Raw genomic sequence first — 23,095 nt, forward strand, 5'->3', positions numbered from 1 at the left:
TCTGTGTGAGGTAAGTGTTATTACAGGTGACCAAACTGAGGCCCCAGAGAGGTTAAATCTTAGTGTCAGAGGAGGAAGGTGGCCACCCCTCTACAATAGCCTGCTCATTAACGGAAGGGGCTAGATCCCTCTCAAAACTCAGGATAGCAGAGCAGGCTGATTGGCAGCCCTTTGATTAGACCCCCAAACACTTACCCATATCACCCCTTTTGGGGAGCCTACTTGGTTACCAAAAAAAGTTCAGCATCATAGCTCCCTGAGCAGTTGCTTAGCAACTAGCTATTATCATAGCAAAAACAAACACATCAACTGGAAAATAATGAAATCGGTTACATGCATAGGCATAGCTGCAGAGTTTCACTAAAATATCACTCCCACCCCTTCACCTGGGTCTTCTAAAAAATGAGGGTGGAGATGTGCAGCTTTCACTCCTGATTTCAGAAATGTCAAGTGAAATTCAGCAGGCATGGCAGAAGCCACGCAGACCTGCCTTTGCCTGCAGGTTCTACCGTGCTTATCAAGGATGTGACTCGGGGTTGCTTATTTCGTCTCCCCAGTCCTCTGCTTCCTCAGTTAGTAAAGGGGCTATAGTAATAGCTTCTTGCGGGGGTCTAGCAGGTGTTCAACAGAAGTTAATTTTCTGTGCTTTGGCCCATTCTCAGCGCTCCGAACTGAACGTCTTTGCCAGGCCCCTGCCCATAACCCCCACTGTTGCGAACTGCCGCCTTCAGTACAGCCTGGTAACTTCGTGTAACCATCTCTCTTTTTTTTTTTTTAATGAAATGAGGAAGTATATACTCATGCTCATTCACTCCAAAAACTATTGAGTGAGCACCTACTATGTGCCAGACAGTGTGCTGCATTGTGACAGTGCTGTCTCTGGATTCCCTCGACCTGCATCTCAACGCTGAGCACTCCTTACTCAGCGTTTACTGGACCTTGGGAAAGGTACTTAACCCTCAGACTTTCCACCTATGAAGTGAGGATCATATTCTTTCTTCCCTTTTAAGGTTCTGGGAAGGTGAAATGGAATAGTACTTGGAAAGCACCTAGCACGTGCCTGTCATGTTCTACATTCCACAGATACACACTGTGCATCTGCCATGACCAGGCTCTGTTCTAGGCACTAGGGATTTCACGGTGCACAGCACAGGCCGGGTTCCTGCCCTCGTGGGGTCACATTCTAGGGGGCACTCCAGCCGCACGCACTGCTGCTGCTCTTGTCATTATCAATACAGGTACAGAGATAAAAAAGATACGGGAGCTCAGGCTCACAAGATGACGACCCAGTGTGGGTGGGCTGGGAAGTCCTCAAAAATAGGTGATAGTTCAGTTCAGGCTTTAAGGACTAATAGGTATAAAGGCATGAAATATCTTGGCATGTTCAAGGAATGTTCCAGAATGGTAGAGGCCTAGACAGCTGTCAGCTGGGACGTCCCACATCCATGAGACTGGGGCAGGTTTCTCACCTCTTTCTCTAACCCAGCAGAATCCTCATCTTTGTTCAGTGCTTGAAGCTTTAAACCTCTGTGCTTTGCTTTGCAAAAATGTTGCCTCGCTTTCGAGGGGACAAACGTGCCACGTTGGTTGAGACTGTATCCTGAGAGTGTACAGTAGTGACAGATTCCAGTTTTATTGTGTTCTCTGCAGGATGACATCTAACCGCCCTCCCCCATCACGTGTCCCCTGGCACATGATGGCGGCTTTGTAAACACTAGTTGAATGAAGGACAGAAATGTGAACAAGGCCAGGGACAGGTGGCGCCAGGCGAGGCTGACTGGCTGCTCGATGAGGGACATTACCAGGTGGCATTCCCTTGTGTACATTCGTCATTTTGTTTCTACTGTAACATTTAACATTTATTGAGCACGTATTACAGGCCAAGCACTGTTGCCAGCACTTGCGCATGTATTTTGTCATTTAACCTCATCACAGTTCATTTAACAGATGAGGATGCCTGGGTGAAATAACATGCCCACAGGCACAGCATCACTAAGCAGACATCTTGCTTATCCTGGCTTATCCAAAGGTGTTCTGTGCTTACCGTCTTTATAATATTTGTTTGTTTGTTTTATTGAGGTATAGTTGATTTACAATGTTGTGTTAATTTCTCACAGCAAAGTGATTCAATTATACATATATATTTACATTTTTATATTTTTTTCCATTTTGGTTTATCACAGGATATTGAATATAGTTCCCTGTGCTATACAGTAGGACCCTGTTGTTTATCCATCCTGTATATAATAATTTGCACCTGCTAACCCCAAACTCCTACTCCCTCCCTCCACATTCCCCTTGCCCCCTTGGCAACCACAAGTTTGCTCTCTACGTCTGTGAGTTTCTGTTTTGTACATAAGTTCATTTGTGGCATATTTTAGATTCCACATATAAGGGATATCATATGGTAATTGTCTTTCTCTGGCTTATTTCACTTAGTATGATAACCTCTAAGTCCATGCATGTTGCTGCAAATGGCATTATTTCATTCTTTTTTATGGCTGAGTAGTATTCCATTGTATATATGTACCACATCTTCTTTATCCATTCATCTGTCAGTGGACACTTAGGTTGCTTCCATGTCCTGACTATTGTAAATAGTGCTGCAATGAGCATTGTGGTACATGACTCTTTTTGAATTATGGTTTTCTCTGGGTATAGGCCCAGGATTGGGATTGCTGGATCATATGGTAGTTCTGTTTTTAGTTTTTTGAGGAACCTCCATACTGTTCTCCATAGTGGCTGCACCAATTTACATTCCCACCAACAAGGTGGGTGGGGGGGTTCCCTTTTCTCCACACCCTCTCCAGCCATTTGTTTGCTGTTGTGCTTAACCTGTTTATTGATCCAAGTGCCTGATGGGCTGATCTCTACCATCACCATGACGGCCATGATCATCCTCACAGGTTGTAGTTATCAAGTGCATTCTATGTGTTGAGGAACTGTCTTAAGCTCTATATGAGATAATCCATTTAATTTGTACAAAACCCCACAGCCCGAGTCCTAATATATCCCCATCTCAGAGAGGATAAAACAGTGGCACAAAGATGTAACTTGCTGGAGAGTACGAGCAGGTGAGTGTCCAGGTAGGGCCTGAATCTGGGCAGGCTGCCCCAGAGCTGCCCTCTGAACTGCAAAACTCTTGATGGCCCCTCCAGTTAACCTCCAGCTCACAGCTAACCCGGGGCAGCACATAGAAAGCACCGCTGGATGTTCAGCCGTGATTGCTAACGGCAAACGGGGCAGTGAGGTAATTAGATAGGAGTGAATAAGGATGTTGAGGAGGACATGAGATGCTAACTGTAGAGTCCCTGGCACAGAGCCGGGCGCAGTCAACGACAGCTTTTTCTTTCATTAACATGCCCCAAAAGCGCATTCTTAGCTTCTCTTTCCTTCCTGCCCCTCCCTGCCTGACAGCTTCTCCCTCTGGATGTGTTAATGCCATCAATTCAGGAACCACCCAATTTTGCTGGCCCTGGGGGCCCCCCAGCTCTCAAGATGACTCTGCCCCTCTCTGCCCACATCCGTGTTGTGTCTGTCTTACAGTGCCACTCCCTGTAGGCAGCTTTATCTCCCTCATTTGCAAGTCCTTGCTGTTGTCCCCACACACCTCCTGGAAGCCTGTCTGCTGGGAACTCATTTCCTAGGCAACTGTAATACCTGGCCTCCTGTGCAAGCAAGGCCATTACCTGGCCTCCTGTGCAAGCAAGGCCTGGAACAGGCTGTGCCCAGGTCTGCCTCCACAGTTATCTGAGCAGATGATAAGCACAGCTTAAACTCCGCCCTCTCTGCCCAGAGGTAGGTTGCTAAGTCCTGAAAAGTATTATTCAGATGATTTCCCATTGCTCTGGTTGGAAGCCATGATCCTATCTGGTACTCTTGAAGGTAGGCAATGTAAGGGGTGTGGTGGGGGCAGCTGGGGACCAGGGGGCTTCTCAGAGCCACAGACACACATGTACACGTGCACATGCACCTATCTGTGCTTCTCACCGGTTGCTGGTATCCGTGGCCACGGTAGCCCTGCTGCTTCTCACCATCTGCCAGCTTGCTCCCTGGTTCTGTTTGCACCGCGCCCACGTAGTTCCAGGAATAAGCTGAAATCAGAAAGGTACGGGGGAATCTCAGCCTTCTCTTCAAATAGGGATCACCCCAACCGTGCCCATCTACACCTCGTGAGCCTCGTGGGAGGATCCTAGGGTGCAGGCGGCCTGTGCAGGCTGAGGAAGGGAGAGAGACGTTTACAAACACCCTCCATGCACCTGGTGTTGTGCTAGGTGCTTGACATATGTTTTTTGGGGTTTTTGTTTGTTTTGTTTTGGCCATGCTGCACTGGCATGCGGGCTCTTAGTTCCCTAACCAGGGATCGAACCCACGCCCCCTGCAGTGGAAGTGCAGAGTCTTAACCACCCGACCACCAGGGAAGTCCCCAAATGTTATCTTTTTTAACCACAAACGTTATTTTTTAAATGCAAAAGATAAACTTGATCAAAAGTCGTATGTATTTAAGTGGCAGAAGTACAGTTGCCACCCAGCTCTGTTGCTTCCAAAGGGCCCTCTTCACAGTACCACCCTCTCTCTCACATAAGACAACTGCAAACTGATTCCTTCATTCCCTACGTATTTATTGCATGCCTGCTGTGTGCCTGACACAGTGCCAGAGCTAGAAACATAACCATGAACAAGGCTCGTCCTTGACCTCGAGCCTCGCAGAGCTGATAGGTGCATAAGCAGGCACTCTGCGTCTTATTACCACTGCCACCACCACCATCCTCGGTGAGCAAAAAAGTCCAGGATGATGCCCACCGTCCCTAATTATTAGAGAAATGTGCATCAAAACTACAATGAGGTATCACCTCCCACCTGTCAGAATGGCCAGATCAAAAAGTCTACAAGCAGTAAACGCTGGAGAGGGTGTGGAGAAACGGGAACCCTCCTACACCATTGGTGGGAATATAAATTGGTACAACCATTATGGAGGACAGTACGGAGGTTCCTTAAAAGACTAAAAATAGAACTACCATATGATCCAGCAATCCCACTCCTGGGCATATATCCAGAGATAACCATAATTTTAAGAGATACGTGCACCTCAGTGTTCATAGCAGCACTATTTACAATAGCCAAGACACGGAAGCAACCTAAGTGTTCATGGACAGATGAATGCATAAAGAAGATGTGGCACATATATACAATGGAATATTACTCAGCCGTAAAAAAATGAAATAATGCCATTTGCAGCAACATGCATGGACCTAGAGATTATCATACTAAGTGAAATAAGCCAGAGAAAGACAAATACCATAAGATAATCACTTATATGTGGAATCTTAAAAAATGATACAAATGAACTTGTTTACAAAATAGAAACAGACTCACAGACATCAAAAACAAACTTATGGGGCCTCCCTGGTGGCGCAGTGGTTAAGAGTCCGCCTGCCGATGCAGGGGATGCGGGTTCGTGCCCCGGTCTGGGAGGATCCCATATGCCGCGGAGCGGCTGGGCCTGTGAGCCATGGCCGCTGGGCCTGCGCATCCGGAGCCTGTGCTCCGCAACGGGAGAGGCCACAACAGTGAGAGGCCCGCATACAGCAAAAAGAAAAAAAAAAAAAAAAAAAAACAAACTTATGGTTACCAAAGTGGAAGTGGGGAGGGATAAATTAGGAGTTTGGAATTAACATATACACACTACTATATATAAAATAAATAATCAACAAGGACCTACCGTATAGCACAGGGAACTCTACTCACGATTCTGTAATAACCTATATGGCAAAAGAATCTGAAAAAGAATGGATACACGTATATGTATAACGGAATCACATTGCTGTACACCTGAAACTAACACAACATTGTAAAACAATTGTACTCCTATATAAAATAAAAAGAAAAGTCCAGGACGAACCAGTCCCAAAGAAGATGTAGCCCTATCATCAAGGGGGACACATCAAGGCCAACAGAGGTGGGCAGGGGAGGTGCAGGGAAGCAAAGTTCTCTAATTGGCTGCACACAAAGCCTTAAGAGAAAGCGTGATACTGTTCTGGGGTTTCAGAAACAGACGTGCACTCCAGCACAAAGTTCTTTCCCTCCTCCCATTCCTTGTAATATAACTTTCCTGTGAGTGAGTCCTGGGAACTTGTATGAGCATCACTTGGATTCCTTACAACACAGGGTTGATTAAACAATGGGCTCTCTGACATTTGATGCTGTGGACATCTGAGGCTCAGAGAGCCGATGTCTCATTCTCTCCTGGCATCCTGACAGCAGCCCCAGTGCCTTCGGCCCCATGGTTCCAAGCAGTTTGTCACTTGTCAGCACCAGCCTCAACCATTCATTGCACCAACACAAAGAAATCAGCCCAACCACTTCTGTTATAGGAGTGGAAGCTCTCATGTCTAGAGAGTGAGGATCTCCATCCCTGCCCAGGCAGTAGGGGCAACAAGATGTGTCCAGATGGTAACCAGCATCAAGAGGGCCGATGCATAAAACAATTACCCTGATCAAAGCCCAAGAGGGTGAGAAGATGTTCTCCAGAACTCTGGGACGTTGTTCTAAAGCTAAGGGCAGCGGGAGTGGTCTTTAGCACCAAGTGCAGAGAAAAGAAAGATGAGAATGGAGAAGTCTGTTGGATTTGACAGTGAGGGGCCATTGCCAACCTTGGCCTGATCCAAGGAGTCAGAGGCAGACTGTAGTTGTTAGAGAAGCTACTGGATGGTAAAGAAAAAAAAAAATTAGTGCAGGAGGCTCAGTAAGCCAGGAGGTCAACGCCCGTCTCTGCACCCCCAAACACTACCTGTGTTCTAGCCTCTGCCCAGTTAGCTGCTACAACGTGGGATCCACCATTGGGATGCCATGTAAGGAGCGCCAGCATGCAGGCTGCAGCCTGCTGCCATCTCCCTCCATCCCCTTCCTGACCTCTCCCACCAACTGCCTTAATCCATGAGCTCCAAGAAGCTCATTGCTCTAGCTGCAAAGTCACCACATTAACAGACTTGGTCCACATAGATCCTGTGATTATTGATCTTTCCAGGTTATTTTTACACTGGTGCAGCCTTAATTCATACAATGATGATTTTATCATCATCATCATTTGTTGTTTTAAGGCAAATTACTTAACCTCTCAGAGTTTGAATGTCTTCTTCAGTAAACTGGGAATACTAGTACATATGTCATAGTATATCAGCAATGATTCAAGGAGTAATGCCTATAAAGTGCCTGGCACAGTGCTTGTTACTGAAACGTTGAAGAAGTACAAGCACTTTTGATTACTGTTTATTGATCACTTACAATGTACCAGGTGTGTTCTAAGAAATTCAGTTCCCCTGAATCCTATATGCTTTCTTATTTCCAAATTTTGCAAATACCTTGAACCCCCTCCCCTGACTGGCTAACTTCTGCTTTTTTTTTTTTTTTTTTTTTTTACTTATTTATTTTTGGTTGAATTGGGTCTTTGTTGTTGTGCATGGGCTTTCTCTAGTTGAGGCAAGGGTGGGGCTACTCTTTGTTGCGATGTGCGGGCTTCTCATTGCAGTGGCTTCTCGTTGCGGAGCACGGGCTCTAGGCGTGTGGGCTTCAGTAGTTGTGGCGTATGGGCTTAGTTGCTCCATGGCATGTGGGAACTTCCTGGACCAGGGCTCGAACCCGTGTCCCCTGCATTGGCAGGCAGATTCTTAACCACTGTGCCACCAGGGAAGTCCCACTTCTGCTTTTTAGAACACAGCTCAACCAATGGCATTTTTCACAGAACTAGAACAAAAAATTTTTGAATTTATATGGAAACACAAAAGACTCAGGGGCTTCCCTGGTGGTGCAGTGGTTGAGAGTCCGCCTGCCGATGCAGGGGACACGGGTTCGTGGCCCGGTCTGGGAAGATCCCACGTGCTGCGGAGCCAGCGCCTCCAGAGCCTGTGCTCCGCAACGGGAGAGGCCACAACAGTGAGAGGCCCGCATACCGAAAAAAAAAAAAAAAAAAAAAAAAAAAAAGACCCCGAATAGCCAAAGCAATCCTGAGAAAGAAAAACAGAGCTGGAGGAATCAGACTCCCTGACTTCAGACTATACTACAAAGCCAGAGTAATCAAGACAATATGTTACTGGCACAAAAACAGAAATATAGATCAATGGAACAGGATAGAGAGCCCAGAAATAAATTCATGCACCTATGGTCAATTTAACAGAGAAAAGACAGTCTCTTGTAATACTGTGCAGTGCAGATTTGCCTACCTGTGTCTTTCCAATTCTGTCTTCTTAGGTTATAGGTCCAGGAATGGGCCTGCTGGATCATATGGTAGCTCAATGAAAAGACAGTCTCTTCAATAAGTGGTGCTGGGAAAACTGGACAGCTACATGTAAAAAAAATGAAATTAGAACATTCTCTAACAAACACCATTCACAAAAATAAACTCAAAATGGATCAAAGACCTAAATGTAAGGCCCGACACTATAAAACTCTTAGAGGAAAACATAGGCAGAACACTTTTTCACAGAAATCACAACGGTATCTTTTTTAATCCACCTTCTAGAGTAATGAAAATAAAAATAAACAAATGGGACTTAATTAAACTTAAAAGCTTCTGCACAACAAAGGAAACCATAAACAAAACGAAAACACAACCCACAGAATGGGAGAAAATATTTGCAAAGGAAGTGACCAACAAGGGATTAATCTCCAAAATATACAAACAGCTCATGTAGCTCTATGTCAAAAAAACAAACAAGCCAGTTGAAAAATGGGCAGAAGAACTAAACATATTTCTCCAAAGAAGACATACAGGTGGCCAATAGACACATGAAAATTACTCAACATCACTAATTATCAGAGAAATGCAAATCAAAACTACAATGAGATATCACCTCACACCAGTCAAAATCACCATCATGAAAAAGTTGACAAATAGGGCCTCCCTGGTGGCGCAAGTGGTTGAGAGTCCGCCTGCCGATGCAGGGGATACGGGTTCGTGCCCCGGTCTGGGAGGATCCCATATGCCGCGGAGCGGCTGGGCCCGTGAGCCATGGCCGCTGAGCCTGCGCGTCCGGAGCCTGTGCTCCGCAACGGGGGAGGCCACAACAGTGAGAGGCCCGCATACCGCAAAAAAAAAAAAAAAAAAAAAAATTTGACAAATAATAAATGCTGGTGAGGGTGTGGAGAAAAGGGAACCCTCTTACACTATTGGTAGGAATGTAAATTGATACAACCACTATGGAGAAGAGTATGGAGTTTCCTTAAAAAGCTAAAAATAGAACTACCATATGATCCAGCAATCCCACTCTGAGGTATATATCCAGAGAAAACCATAATTCAAAAAGATACATGCACCCCAATGTTCATTGCTGCACTGTTTACAATAGCCAAGACATGGAAGCAACCTAAAAGTCCATCACAGATGAATGGGTAAAGAAGATGTGGTATGTATATATATATATAAAATCAATATTACTCAGCCATAAAAAAAGAATGAAACAATGCCATTTGCAGCAACATGGATGGACCTAGGGCTTATCATACTAAGTGAAGTCAGACAGAGAAAGACAAATACCACATGATATCACTCATGTGTGGAATCTTTTTTAAAAAAAGATACAAATGAACTTATTTACAAAAACAGATTTACAGATATTGAAAACAAACCTATGGTTACCAAAGGGGAAAGGTGGAGGTAGAGGGGTAAATCAGGAGCTTGGGATAAACACCCACACACTACCATGTATAAGATAGATAACCAACAAGGACCTACAGTATAGCTCAGGGAACTCTACTCAGTCCTCTGTGATAACCTATATGAGAAAAGAATCTAAAAATGAATGAATATATGTATATGTATAACTGAATCACTTTGCTGTACACCTGAAACTAACAAAACATTATAAAACTGTACTCCAATAAAATTAAAAATTTTTTTAAATGTATCATCTTAACCCATCTATACATTTTTAAGTGTATAGGTTAGTGGCATTAAAAGAACATTCTCATTGTTTTGCAGCCATCACCATCATCTATCTCCAGAATTCTTTGTGCCTTCAAAACTGGAATAACTCCCCATTCCCTCTGCTCAGTGCCTGATAATCTTTAGTATACTTTTTGTCTCTATGAAAAAATGAAAAGGCCGTAGCTCAGTGATGGGAAGTTCCACACCAGAGAGCCTACACTTGTGCCTCTCTCCCTCCCTCCACTTTGGGCTCTGTCAGGACAGAGGTTATATCTGTTCACCCAGCTCTGGACTCAATATTTCTGGTCTGGCTTCATAAATATTCACTAATTAATGAATATATTATTCTTAGTTCTCTTCATAACCAAGCCTGTGAAGTATTTATTATCATCAAGATAAGGAAACAAAAGCCCAGGGTTAAGAAAATTGCCCATGATTACACGATTAGTGAAGTGGTATTGAGATAGAATCAGCATCGTCTGATGTGGAAGGTCATGCTCTTTTTCTCACTCTTCAGCCTCTCTTCAAACTGGCAGCCCCTGAGAGAGACCCATTCCCCATATGTATTGAAAATCGTTCTAGTAGGCTCCTCTTGAAACATCAGACTATCTGGCCATCCCATAAGGTAGCACCTGTATTACATCAAGGGCCTCGTAATTGACCTCCCAGCTTCTACCCAGGTGACACTACAGTGGGCTCTCAACACAGCAGCAGAGTGATTCTTTTAATCAACACAGCAGCAGAGTGATTCTTTTAATCAACACAGCAGCAGAGTGATTCTTTTAATACAGAAAGCAGATCCTCTCACTCAGCTCAGAGTTCCCTGGTGGCTCCCCATCTCACCGAGTAAGATCTCAAGACCTTTGTATTAGTTTCCTGTTGCTGCTGTAAGGATGCTGAAAAGGGTCTGTGGAGGCTAAAATCAAGATGTCAACAGGGCTGCTCTCTGAAGGCTCTAGGGGAGAATCTGTTTTCTTGCTGCCGGGAGGCCACCCACATTCTTTGGCTTGTGGCCACATCACTCCAGCCTCTGCTTCCTAACTCCCTCTTAGAAGGATCCTCTCTGTTACACTGAATCCACCTGAATAATCCAGGATAACCTTCCTGTCTCAGCATCCTTAAGCACATCTGCGGAGTCCCTTTTGCTGTGTAAGGTAACATAGCTGCAGTTTCCTGGGATTAGGAGGTGGTGATCACTGGGGGAGAGGCGGGGGAGGCGTTTGCCCACCACACCCTTCAGTGATCTGTAAGGCCCTGTATTATCTGCAGCACGCTCCCCCTCCCCCAGGGCCTTTCTGGTCCCCTTCCTAGGTACTCTCTGTTCCTTACTGTGCTTTTGCCATTAGGACCTTTGCACTGGCTGTATCCCTAGCCCAGAAAGCTCTTAACCCAGGTCACCGCATGGCATGCTCCCTCGCTTACTCCAGGTACCTGTTTTAGATACCCCCTTCTCCATGACGCCTGCCTATTTAAAAGTACAACCCATCCTCCACCTCCGGCATTCCTAACACCCCTCACCCAGCTCCGTTCTCTCTCAGCAGGTCTCACTTTCCAACACACTATGTGATTCACTATTTGTTCTTCTCATCTGTCCCCCACCTGTAAAATGTCAGCTCCACGAAGGCAGGGATTTCTGCCTGTTCTATTTACCAGTGTATCCCAAGTGCTTCAACAGTGCCTGGCACAGAGTGGAACAAGCGAGGAACCAATGAAAGAGCAAAGTGGGAAAATCCAGGGCACAGTCAGGCTGGCATGAGAAGAGGGACGGGCACTCATGCCGATGGCCAGCGCACATCAGTGCTTGTCACCTGCCAGGCACGGATTAAGCATTTTATGTATAGGAGCTCATTCAATCCTCACAAACACCCTCTGAGATTAATGCTGTGATCACCATCCCCATCTTTACAGATAGAAACTGGGGAACAAAGAGGTTAAGTAATCAGCCGGGTTGCAAACCTAAGCCTCCCAGCCTCAGAGCCCTCATCTTCACCACTGATGAGGTGACGTCATTAGAATCACACAATGCATCCCTGTTTCTTATTTCTCTGAGACACTTTCCCGTAATCTTTTCATGCCAGGAACCTGGGCTGTTTTCCTGGTGACAGAGACCTGCCTCTAGGGCAAAGGATGGAGTTAGAGAGGAAGAGAGGGAGCGTGTGTGTGTGTGTGCACACACACGTGCATGCATGTTTGTGCATACGCAGTCAACTGCCAGAGTCCGTCTTCAGGTTTGGTCATTTTAAGCACCAGGAAGCCCATCTACCTAACAGTGTACTCTTTCATGCTGTTTCTTCAACTTAGCGCTAAGCCCCATGAAAGCCTGCAGTCTCTGCCCACCTCCGTCCCCTCAACTGGCACAGAAGCCTTGCTACTCACACACACACCCCACCGCAAACCCAGTCACCAGTTTTACCAAATGCGAGCAAAAAAGGCCATGAACTATTTGCATACTTGAGTAAACTAGCACAAGACGCTGAGGGGAAAAGATGCACAGGAGAGGAGATGGGGGACTTGGAAGACAGACACCACGCAGCTCCCAGTTTGCTACCAGGTCGGCTCCACCAGACTGGAAGGGATGAATTTACTCTGTCAGAAACACCTGAATTGTTTTTGACATGAGGAAGAACTCGAGGAGCTGGCTGGAGACCGAAATCAAATAAACTCTGTTTCCATCAAGCAGGCTGGCAAGCCAGAAATCTGTCCTGGTTGTGGGCACTTGGTGGCCTTTTCTGAACCCTCTGCCCTCGTACTTTCTCTTGCACCAGGCCCAGTGGGAAGCTGAGCTGGGAAAGGGGACGCAAGCTCACTTGTGACTCAGTTATTCCAAGTCAGGGGCATGCCTGGCTCTAAATGATTATTTCATCCTCACAGCAGTTCTGATTGGTAAGAGAGGAGTGTTACCTCCATTTTACAGATGGAGAGCCTGTGACTGCAGTGTCACCGAGGTCACAGGAGGGTGGCAGGCAGGACCTGAACCCGGTGCCAGCTGCCTCTGAGTCACTGTGTTTGCTGTGCTGTTATACCTGCAGGTTTCTCATTTACTTCTGTAGATACCTAGGGTGTCTTTTACAAGTTTTCAGTCCAGAAATGTTCTAGTAGGTTTGTGAATATTGTTGAAGGGGTCCTGGACAAGGGCAAGTGGATCAATCAGGATTCTTCAGAGAAACAGAACCGTAGGATGGTTAGATGGCTGGATAGTGATTTTAAGGAATTGTGATGACTGGCGAGTTGGAAATCCATAGAGCATGTCAGTAGGCTGGAAACTCAGGATTTCTATGTGACAGTTTTGGGGCAGAATTCCTTCTTTCCCAGTTAAGCTTAGTTTTTGCTCTTAAGGCCTTAAACTGATTGGAGGAGACCCACCCACATTATCAAGGGTAAGGGCCTTTACTTAAAGTCAGCGGATTCTAAATGATAATCACATCCACAAAATACCTTCACAGCAACATCTAGACCTGCTTCTAAGGCAAAATGGGGGTTTTATAGAAGCGTCTTCTTGGAATAGAAGAAAATTCCCCCTCTCATGGTCCCTGTACATAGGGGCAGCTCTGAGCTATGCTTCCCTGTGTGAAGCCCTGGCCGGGACCGACTGTGTGACCAACCAGCTGGGTACCACAGCCCAGCCTAATTGACACATAAAACTAAGCATCAGGAACAGCAGCCATCATGTAGTCAGCACCTAGTATGTGCCAGGCACTGCGCCAGCACTTCTGCATGCACCGTGTGCTCTTTCTCATCAAAATATTTAACCCATGCATGAACTCGGAGACTCAGAAGGGTTCAAGTGACTTGCCCAAGAGGAGTGGTAGAGTCAGCTAGAAACCACGTTTGCCTGGTTACTACTGTACCAGACTGCCTTCCAAAATCTTCAGTTTGAATACTCTAGATTAACCAGTCTCAGAGAGATGAATGATGGGACCCAGAACCACTCAGCTGGTCAGAGCTGGCTCCAGAATGCAGGTTTCTTGGCTCCCAGGCCAGCCTTCCCACCTCGCCATCCTGCCCTCCCCTGCTCCTGGAAGATTCTGCACTGGAAACACTCCATCCCCTGCTAGACTTGCTTTCCAGGTAGAGCATGGCCACAGACCATGCAACTCCAGGTGATCAGCAGGCCCAGCCAAGGTAGTATGTGCCAGCAGGACACAGTGCAGGAAAGCCCAGGCTGCCATTACCATCTCAAGGAACAGATGTGCTCAGAGTTGGTGCCCTGAAACCACTTTCTGGCTGAAACAACTTCATAATGAGACCCATTCAGGACATCAGTATCAAAGCCTCCTTGAGCTGAGGCTGAAACGGACCTATCTAGCGGCAAATCCATCTCCGTGGCATTTTGTGTTTTAGCGAGATTAAAGGGAATTTGCAGAAAACACTTGAGAGTCTGATGCTCTCTCTGCAGAGGGAAATAAGGTTTTCTAGGACTTGATTTTGTAGGGCATGCTGCTGACTGGGTCTACTTACTCTGGGCCTTGCAATGTATTGGTGGTTTTGTTGCAAGCAACAGAAACCAGTGCTAGGCACTTAATTAAACTGAAAAGAAATCAAAGGGGGGAAAATGTTCAATGGCTTATCTTATGGAATCAAAGTAGGATTTGAAAAACCAATACTTGAGACCATAATTAACCCTGGGCAGCTCCGGGCCCCTCTGCAGTAGAAGTTCAGAAACCTTTGAGTGTTGCCTGATGTTAGGGCAAGTCAGCTCTGTGATCTCCAGTCTCTGCATCTGTTCAAATTTCCAAGAGTGAGGAACTAATTTGCTCAGCCCAAGTGTCTACCCCTGAAAACCCGGCCCTGGCCAGGGCTTCACATGTGTCAGCATGGCTCAGAGCTGCCCCTATGTATGGGGACCATGAGAGGGGGAATTATCTTCTATTCCAAGAAGTGGCTTCTATAATAACCTTGACTGTAATAGTAACTTGGGGTTTTTATACATAGAGACGTCCATGTTCATAGATCTCTATATCTACTGTGTATGTGTGTACACTTCACCATTCCCTCAATAGTTCAGCCCTCCTAGCCTCCCACTCCATTTCCATAGCAATCATATCTCCAAATCATTAGCTGCAAATGCAATCTCGAGCCCCAATTTAGAGATACTTGCCCTTGAGCTTTAAGCATCCTGAGACATTTCAGATGAGAATGTAAGCACCAGGTGGGAAGAGACTTTGGATGTTTTGTTCTGTATTTCCAAGTGCCAAGCACAGTGCCTGGCACATAGTAGGTGCTCGGTGATTGTTGAATGAATGGCAACCACCCATCAGTGCTGGGACATCTTCCCTCCTCCCTCCAGGGGCTTCGCCATCTCGATCCAAGGGTATTCTTTAGACCCATATGTCCCATCCCTAACACCCATATCTGTAAATAAGGTACATACCTCTCCTGGGGGAAAGGTAATGAGCTCCAGCTCTGCCCATGACCAATGTAGGGTTGATACGAAAGAGAATGCCTGGCCGTCAGTGAGGAAACTTCGGGTGTTCGTATGAAGTCATTGCTTAGAGAAGACAAAGAGAGAAATGCTGGCCAGAACGGAGTGACTCAGACCTCCGGTCCTCCAACCAGCTACATATAGCTCACCCAGATTCTATCTTGGTGTCATCGTTTATAAATCTCCCCTGAAATAGTGACATGAGGGCCATAGATTATTTGGTATATAGTTAACTTAAGCATAATTATAAAGAGTGAACTGCAACTGATATTTGGAGGATTCCCACGTCAATTTCCAGTCCATCTCAACCACCACCTTTGCACTGGGAGCTGGTGAGACCCCTTAACCAAGAGTGGTTTCCGAGACCTGACCTGCTTCCAAACCCTGCTACCTGCTACCGTTCTTCCAGGATGGCCGCTCTGTTCTTGTCCCACGCTGGCCAGGGCTAACATGTTACTTCCCTGTAGGGTGACTGCTCTTTGCAGACCAGCCCCAGTCCCTGCGTATGCACAGGCTCAGAGTCCTGTTGAGTGAAAGTGACTTCAAGCAGTAAGCAGTTGTATTGCTCCGGAGGGCTGCTGCTTCCGGTATTTTTGCAAAATGCCTTCAATGCCTCGCATTACCCCAAGGGAGACTGCTTTCTCTGTCTCAGAGATAATGAGCAGACAGCCCAGGCTGGCCTGAGACCTGAGGGTCAGTGGTCTGAGCAGGAAGCCCGCATGAAGTATCAAAGCCACGGCCAAAGAGATGCTGGAAGGTGAAGCCAGGGAATAGGACAGCACTGCAGTGTAATAGGGACCATTTGTCGCTTCCAGCCTGCCATGTGCCAGGTGTACCAAACCGTACTAGTATTTCTGTTACCTTGTCCGGTCTCCACAGCAGCTCAGGGGTGAGTTATTATTGCCCCATTTTAGGGAGGAACCTGAGGTCATGAGAAGCTAAATCACTTGTACAATATGGCAAGACTCCTAAAGCGGCAGAGCCAGGATTTCAATCCTGTCTGTGTTCATTACAAGCCTCGTGCACTGTGACCTTTCTGGGCCTTTCTCTCTTTCAAAGGTTGGCCACAGAGCTGGGCCATGGCAGATACATCCAGAAGGCAGGACATGGGTCTCAGAGGAGCAGAAGGCCAGGCTCAAAGGCCAGGAGTGAATGAGAGGATGAGGGATAGCAGAGCTCGGGCGCATTGGCTGCTGGCCGCGTGGGGTGTGTCTGGCCATTTTGAAGGCTCAGGATCTGAAGGAGGGGAAGGATTGAAGAGTCACAGAGACGGGACCCACAAATGCCCAAGTTGGTGATCACCTCATTAGCTTTATGTCCAACTCTCCTGTGGCCAGTGGTGCACTAGGAGCATGTGGCCGACCCAGCGGACCCAGCAAGTAGGCAGATCTCCAAACCCTGTGCATCCCAGACACTTGGCTTTTGCACTTGGCTCTGACAGGGGCACACACTATGCAAGTGAGGGAGGGCCCCCAGCCTCTCGGCTCACTCTCCAGGAAGACACCGCTCTCTGGTCCAGAGACAGCAGGACTCCCGAGTGGCAGTGGACCAGCTACCTCCCTGGGTAGACCAGTTGGCCTCCCCGGGCCTCGGCTCCCCCATCTTTAACCCGAGAGGCTGACCCCTCCCTCTGCCAACCACCTCCACTCCATCCCGTGGGGAAGGCCTCTGCCTGGCATCACGGGGACCCTGTCTCTCTTCCTGCCCACTCTCCAGGAAGTCTGTCATCCAGCTCGACCTTGCCAACACCAAGAAGGTGATGATCGTCCCTGCGTTCGAGACGCTGCGCTACCGGCTCTCCTTCCCCAAGTCGAAGGCAGAGTTGCTGTCAATGCTGGACATGGGGACCCTCTTCACGTTCAGGTGAGTGGCCCTCACTGCCGCCTCCTGGGGGAGGGGGAGGGGGAGCCTGAAGCCCTTCTCGCTCCTGGGAACCCAGGCGCCAGAGCTGCTGGCCCAGACAGTTGTCATGGCCTTAGACCATTTTAAGGCCAAAAAAAGCACCGCTGGCCCCAAACTGTGCTTGGAGTGTTGTTTCTCTTCCCACGTGCCATGCGCTTTTTGTACATGGGTGATCGACCTGTGTGTCCACATGCAAGGACAGGAACGCTGGGCAGGGCAGTCAGCTTATTTCTCTTCCTACTTTACTCAGTTTAAGTTCCACTCCTGTCTCCCGGCTCTGATTCCTCTCTTGGTTTGTTCGTCCATTCAGTCGTTTGGTAAGTGCGTTTCGTCGTGGAGGCCGTCTCCCTTTTTCTTGTGGGTGGTCTGTTCTCCGAGGTCCTCGGGCCTGGGATGGGCAGCAGTAGCTTCAACCACTGAAGTCATCAAGGTGACTCCAAGGTTGGACACAACAGATGTGGCAGCTGACTTTCCTGTTGCCCGAGTGACAGTTTCGAACAAACCTTTCATTTCCCTGACTTCCTAGAACCCTAAGTCCTGCAGAAACATCGCAGAAGAGCTACCCTTCCACCTGTCCAAAGGGCCCAGAGAGACTGCAGGATAGCACAGGTGCCGATGGCTTCTGTCTGCAGGGGACAGGCTACAGCATTAAGGGCAGCGCCCCTGGGAGGGGAGTAGGAATCCTGCTCGGTCTCTTGACAGAGCAGTTGGAAGAAAGAGAGTTGCGCCTTCCTTCTGCTTCCATTTTAAAGAGAGACCTCCCTTTTGAACCGTGTAAGAATGGCCAACACTTCCTTTGAGATAAAGAACATACATTTCTAGGCAATCTGAATTTTATTGGAAAGATCATAATAACTTAGGTCTTCATACCACTATTAAGTCACTAGAAGTTTCTGGAAGGTTTTCTCAAACATTATTTTGTGAAATAATTTTATCAGGTAGGTTACTCATGCAACAATTCAGAGATGCTCCCTTTTCACCTTTTATACAGATAAAGGAACTGAGGAGTGGAGGGGTCCTGGGGGAGCCAGGACTCAAACTCCAGCCTTCTTCCTCCCCCCAGAATTCTGGAAAGTAGCCTCAAAGAGTTAATACCCCACCAACCAATCCTCCTTTCTTTTTGGAAAAAAACAATAACTTCCATTTATTGAGTGCTTAACATGAGCCAGGCACTGTGATCAGCTCCTTTAATCCTCACAACAAATCCATGAGGCAGATATGTTGTCCCCATTTTACAGATAAAGAAACCGAGGCTCTGAGAGGCTACATAACTTGCCAGGCCACACAGCCAGTACGTGACAGAGCCCGGATTCAGCCCAGGTCTGAGGAACTACAGAGCCTGTGCTCTTAACCGAAGTACCATCAGACCACTGATCGAGTCCTGAATTTTCTTACCAGTGTTTGAAGATGCATGCAAAAATAGAGACTCTAGATGCCATAGCCTGATGGTTGATCACCTGGCAAATTTCCAAGACATCCTTCCTTCCTTCTCCATCCCCAGATTATTTAAGAACTCATTTCAAGACCAAGTCCGTGGGCCTGAGAGCTGGGGTTTGGCCTGCTGTGTCCGTGATTGCTGCTCTGGCCAACAGCTTGCAAGCCACCATGCCAAGTGCTAAATCACAGACCTTCCCTCCGAGAAATTGCTTTTGTCACCTTCCCTCCAAACGATGAACTCTTAAGCCTCCTAGCAGCTGAAACCTACTCCACACTGCACCTGGAATGAGAAATCACCCACACACCTACACATCCCTCCTCCAGGGCAGCGGTTCTGAGTGTGGTCCCTGGACCACTAGCATCAGCATCCCCTGGGAGATTGTTAGAAATGCCAAGTCTCGAGCCCCACCCCAGACCTACTGGATCAGAAACTCTGGGGGTGGAACCCAGATATCTGTTAGGAAATAGTCCTCCAGGGGATTCTGATACACACTCACGTTGGAGAACCTCTGCTCAAAGCAGAGTGCCCCACATCTCTTCTAAGCAACATCCCACAAGGTTGTACCCAGGAAATCTCTCTCATCACTATGTTTCGAGGCTGAGGATGGTCTCAGAAAGCAAGTCCTGGAGACCATCGTCTACTGATCTGACAGTAGGTTTCTTGGGGCGTTGTCTGAAGCTTTTCTTTCTAGAATGTTCTTTTTCTTGGGCCCCATCTGCTGTTTCACTAGAGCCTCAGCCTCCTGCCATCTCTTTGGAGCTTCCAGAGGCACATTCCTGCCCCACTAACTGGCTCCTGTCTCAGGTACCTCTCAAGTTTTTAGAGTGCTCATTCATTCATTAATCTGTTCAACTTAGTGCACAGCCATTGACTGCTTGCTCTAGATATAGGCCAGAGAGTGTGGTGACAGTGACATATAAGAAAGATAACCCAGCAGAGTGGTTAAAGGTCCTGGCCCTTGAGCCAGGCTGCCTAGGTTTGAATCTCAACTCCGCCACTGCTATCTGTAACTTGACACTGGGCACGTAGTAAGAATTTAAAACTATAGGTATAGCATGTACAATATAACCAGTATAGAGTAAGTGCTTACCAAATACTGGCTTATTATCATTATTGTTGTATGCTTGTATTCATTTTTATTGCTGTATAACAAATTACCACAAGTTTTGAAGCTCAAAACAATACAAATTTACTATCTCACAGTCTCTGAGGGTCAGAGGTCCAAGCATGGAATGGCTGGATTCTCTGCTTAGGGTTTCGTTTGGCTGAAATCAAAGTGTGGGCAAGGCTGCAGTTGTCCCTAGAGTGTGTGGTTCTCCTCCAGGCTCACTGGTCGTTGGCAGAATTCCTTTCCTTGTCATTGTAGGGCTGCCATGTGGCCCCCATAGGCATCTCAGGCATGGCTTTTTGCTTTTTTCCAGACTCAGATTTAAAGGTTCACATGATTAATTCAGGCCCACCCACCCCCCATAATCTCCCTTGTAATTATTCTAAAGTCAACTGATTAGTAACCATAATTACATGTACTGAATCCCTTTTGCCATATAATGTAGCATAATCACAGAGGTGATACCATATTCACAGGTTCTGCCTCAAGAGGGAGAACATTATACAAGTGCAAGGTCACCCAGAAGAGAGTCTTCTGCCTTCCACAATGGTCCCTGGTAGGAATGACCCTATTACAGACTAACATGCAGTTCCATATAAATGACAGAGAGCACTCCAGAAAGTCATGTACCCTTTCATAGTGATAGCCTCTTCATTAGTAAAGGATGTAGATAGTGGACTGTATTCGTTGCTGTAACAAAGTACTACCAACTGGGTGGCTTAAAGTGACAGAAACTTATTGTCACCATTCTGCAAGCCAGAAGTCCAAAATCAAGGTGATGGTAGTTCCTGGCTTCCTCCAAAGGCTCTTGGGAAGATTTCTTTCGTGCCTCTTTCCAGCTTCTGGTGGTGGCCAGCAGTCCTTGGCGTTCCTTGGCTTGTAGGTGTATCACTTCAATTTCTGCCTTCATCTTCACATGGCATTCTTCCTGTGTATCTCCATATCCAAAATTTCCTCTTATAAGGACACCAGCCTTTGGATTAGACCCTGCAGTAATCCAATGTGACCTCTTCTTAACTTGATACATGTGCAAAGACCTTCTTTCCAAATAGGTCATGTTCTCAGGTACTAGGTGTTAGGGCTTGAACATAGCTTTTGGGGGGGGTGGGCAGGGGACAAAGTGCAACCCACAACAAGGACTATATCAGCACATAGCTCTTCGTCCTCCAAACCAGCAGCATTTGGAAAGCTGAGCTTCCTTCCCTCCACTCAGTGGCTTTTCTCCATGTGACCCAGGTACCATGTCTGGACTAAAGGCCACGCACCCACAAACTTTGCCAAGTGGCGGACCGCCACCACGCCTTACCGGGTTGAGTGGGAGGCCGATTTCGAGCCGTATGTTGTCGTGAGACGGGACTGCCCTGAGTACGACCGGAGGTTTGTGGGCTTTGGCTGGAACAAGGTGGCTCACATCATGGAACTGGATGCCCAGGTGAGAAGAGTGAGACGTTATGGACCCGGTGCTGTGGGGAAAGGGGAGGCCTGGATCTTAAAGCTGGAAGGGCCTTGGAGATAAGACGCAGGGACCAGAGAAGGAACACAGCATGTTCAGGGACCTAGAGTGAGACCATGACAGTACTCATTCTCAGGGTTGTTGATTCCCAAACCTCTTCTCTTTCTTCTCCCTTGGGTGACAGACAGTTGGGTTCCCAGCCAGGACTCAGGCACATGTGAGTGTCCTGTGACAAACCATCTCACCCCCTCATCCTCATTCAACCCAGTGATGAAGACAAGCAAATGATGACCATTCATCACTCAGCCTGTGAGTCATGTAACTGACACAAAGCACTCTAGCACTTCGGTATAAATGACACAAAGCACGCAGCTGAGGAGCAGCTATTTATTCTACCCTGTAACTAAAAGAGTGATGATGTTCAGGCTGTATTTAATCATGAAACCTTTTCATTCATTCAACTAATACTTAATTGAGCACCTACTTCAAAAGAAATCTCCTGCAGAATTCTAATAGGTAAAACCAGGGGTCTGCAAAGCTTTTCTCCAAAGAACAAGATAGTAAATTTAGGAGGCTTTGTGGGGCCTGCAAGTTTCTTTTTCAACTACTCAGTTCTGCCGTTGTCGTTCAGTTGTAGACAGTATCTAAAGAATGGACGTGGCTGTGTTCCAATAAAACTTTATTTATTAAAGAACCTGCAGCCGGCCAGACACACCACAGCTTGGCAACCCATGTGTCAAACAAACAAAAGCAAAGCTATTCTGGTTCAGTTAGGAGAAGGATGCTTAGGCCACTCAACCCCACCCTTTGGTCTCTCTGTATGCTATTCTCCAAGGCACCTCCTCTTGGAGCACAGTGTAAATATTTCTCAACAGGAACATCCTGAATTCAGAAAAAGCAATGGATACTCAGTGCTGGCTGCCCTGAGTCACCTGGAGAACTTTCCAACAGTTCCAGTGTGTTTGAGAACAGTCCCAGGTGATTTGAATAAACCTCTAGGGTTGCAAACCACTGATGTAGATAGAAGGTTATGGAATAGTGTCCATATTTAACAATGGAGAACACGACCTTTAGTGTCCATTTTTTCAGTCTTGGAGGTGGTCCAGTGCTGCTCACAAACAGAAATGCTTAGTCTGCCTCAGCTTCTGCTTGAAAGAAATGTCGTAATATTCGTGCATCCAGCAGTGTGGTGAGGTGAACTGGTTCAATAAAGTTAATTTTTCCAGCACTGAGACCTGGGCTTTGTTTTAGACAATTTTGACAGAACTCTTGAAAATTTGTTGCATATTTTCCTTGCTTTGCCAGACATAATTTTACTCTTTCTAGTGATTTAGGGAGATAATGAGTACACACCTGACAGGTAATCCTGCCACACCTATAGGAGCTGTTGGAATTGGTAGGGCTCTTTGTCCCCACATGAAACATCCCAAACAGCTAAGCTCCGGGAGTTCCTGCATTTTCTTTTCATGGTTTTTCTCACTCCTTTCTCACCATCAACTGTCATTTCTGGCTGCTGTCAGTATTCCTCCACCTGTAACAGCTACCTTTCCCCATCTTGAGGTTTCCCTTTGAGTTTATTCTGATCTGCTCTGGGCTGGGAAACTAGATGACCAAAGCTTATCAGACATTCTGTCCAAAATCAGAGATTGTAATTCTGAGTGCAGCTGGGCTGGTTCTCCTTTGAGTTACACATCCCGAATTTATGTCATCTGTTTTGGCTATTTAGAGGCATTTTATTTTTGATCTGAGTTCCTGTCTATATTCTGCCAAGTGGAGAATACCATACGATGATTCGTAGTAAGGCTGTGTGGGTGAGCATTTTGGTTTTTGTTTGTTTTTTGTTGGGGGTT

The 23,095-nt window shown here is 46.8% G+C and overlaps 1 protein-coding gene across 1 annotated transcript in view; it reads left to right on the plus strand.

Moving 5' to 3' along the window:
* LARGE1 (LARGE xylosyl- and glucuronyltransferase 1) overlaps nt 1–23,095 on the plus strand; it is a 596,546-nt gene that overhangs the window by 571,413 nt on the left and 2,038 nt on the right. Inside the window, 2 exon segments of the mRNA XM_060112947.1 lie at nt 17,061–17,207; nt 21,029–21,224. Of these exon segments, the coding sequence (XP_059968930.1) occupies nt 17,061–17,207; nt 21,029–21,224 (343 nt within the window).

Source organism: Mesoplodon densirostris, chromosome 11, assembly GCF_025265405.1.
Source record: "Mesoplodon densirostris isolate mMesDen1 chromosome 11, mMesDen1 primary haplotype, whole genome shotgun sequence".
Lineage (NCBI taxonomy): Eukaryota > Metazoa > Chordata > Mammalia > Artiodactyla > Ziphiidae > Mesoplodon > Mesoplodon densirostris.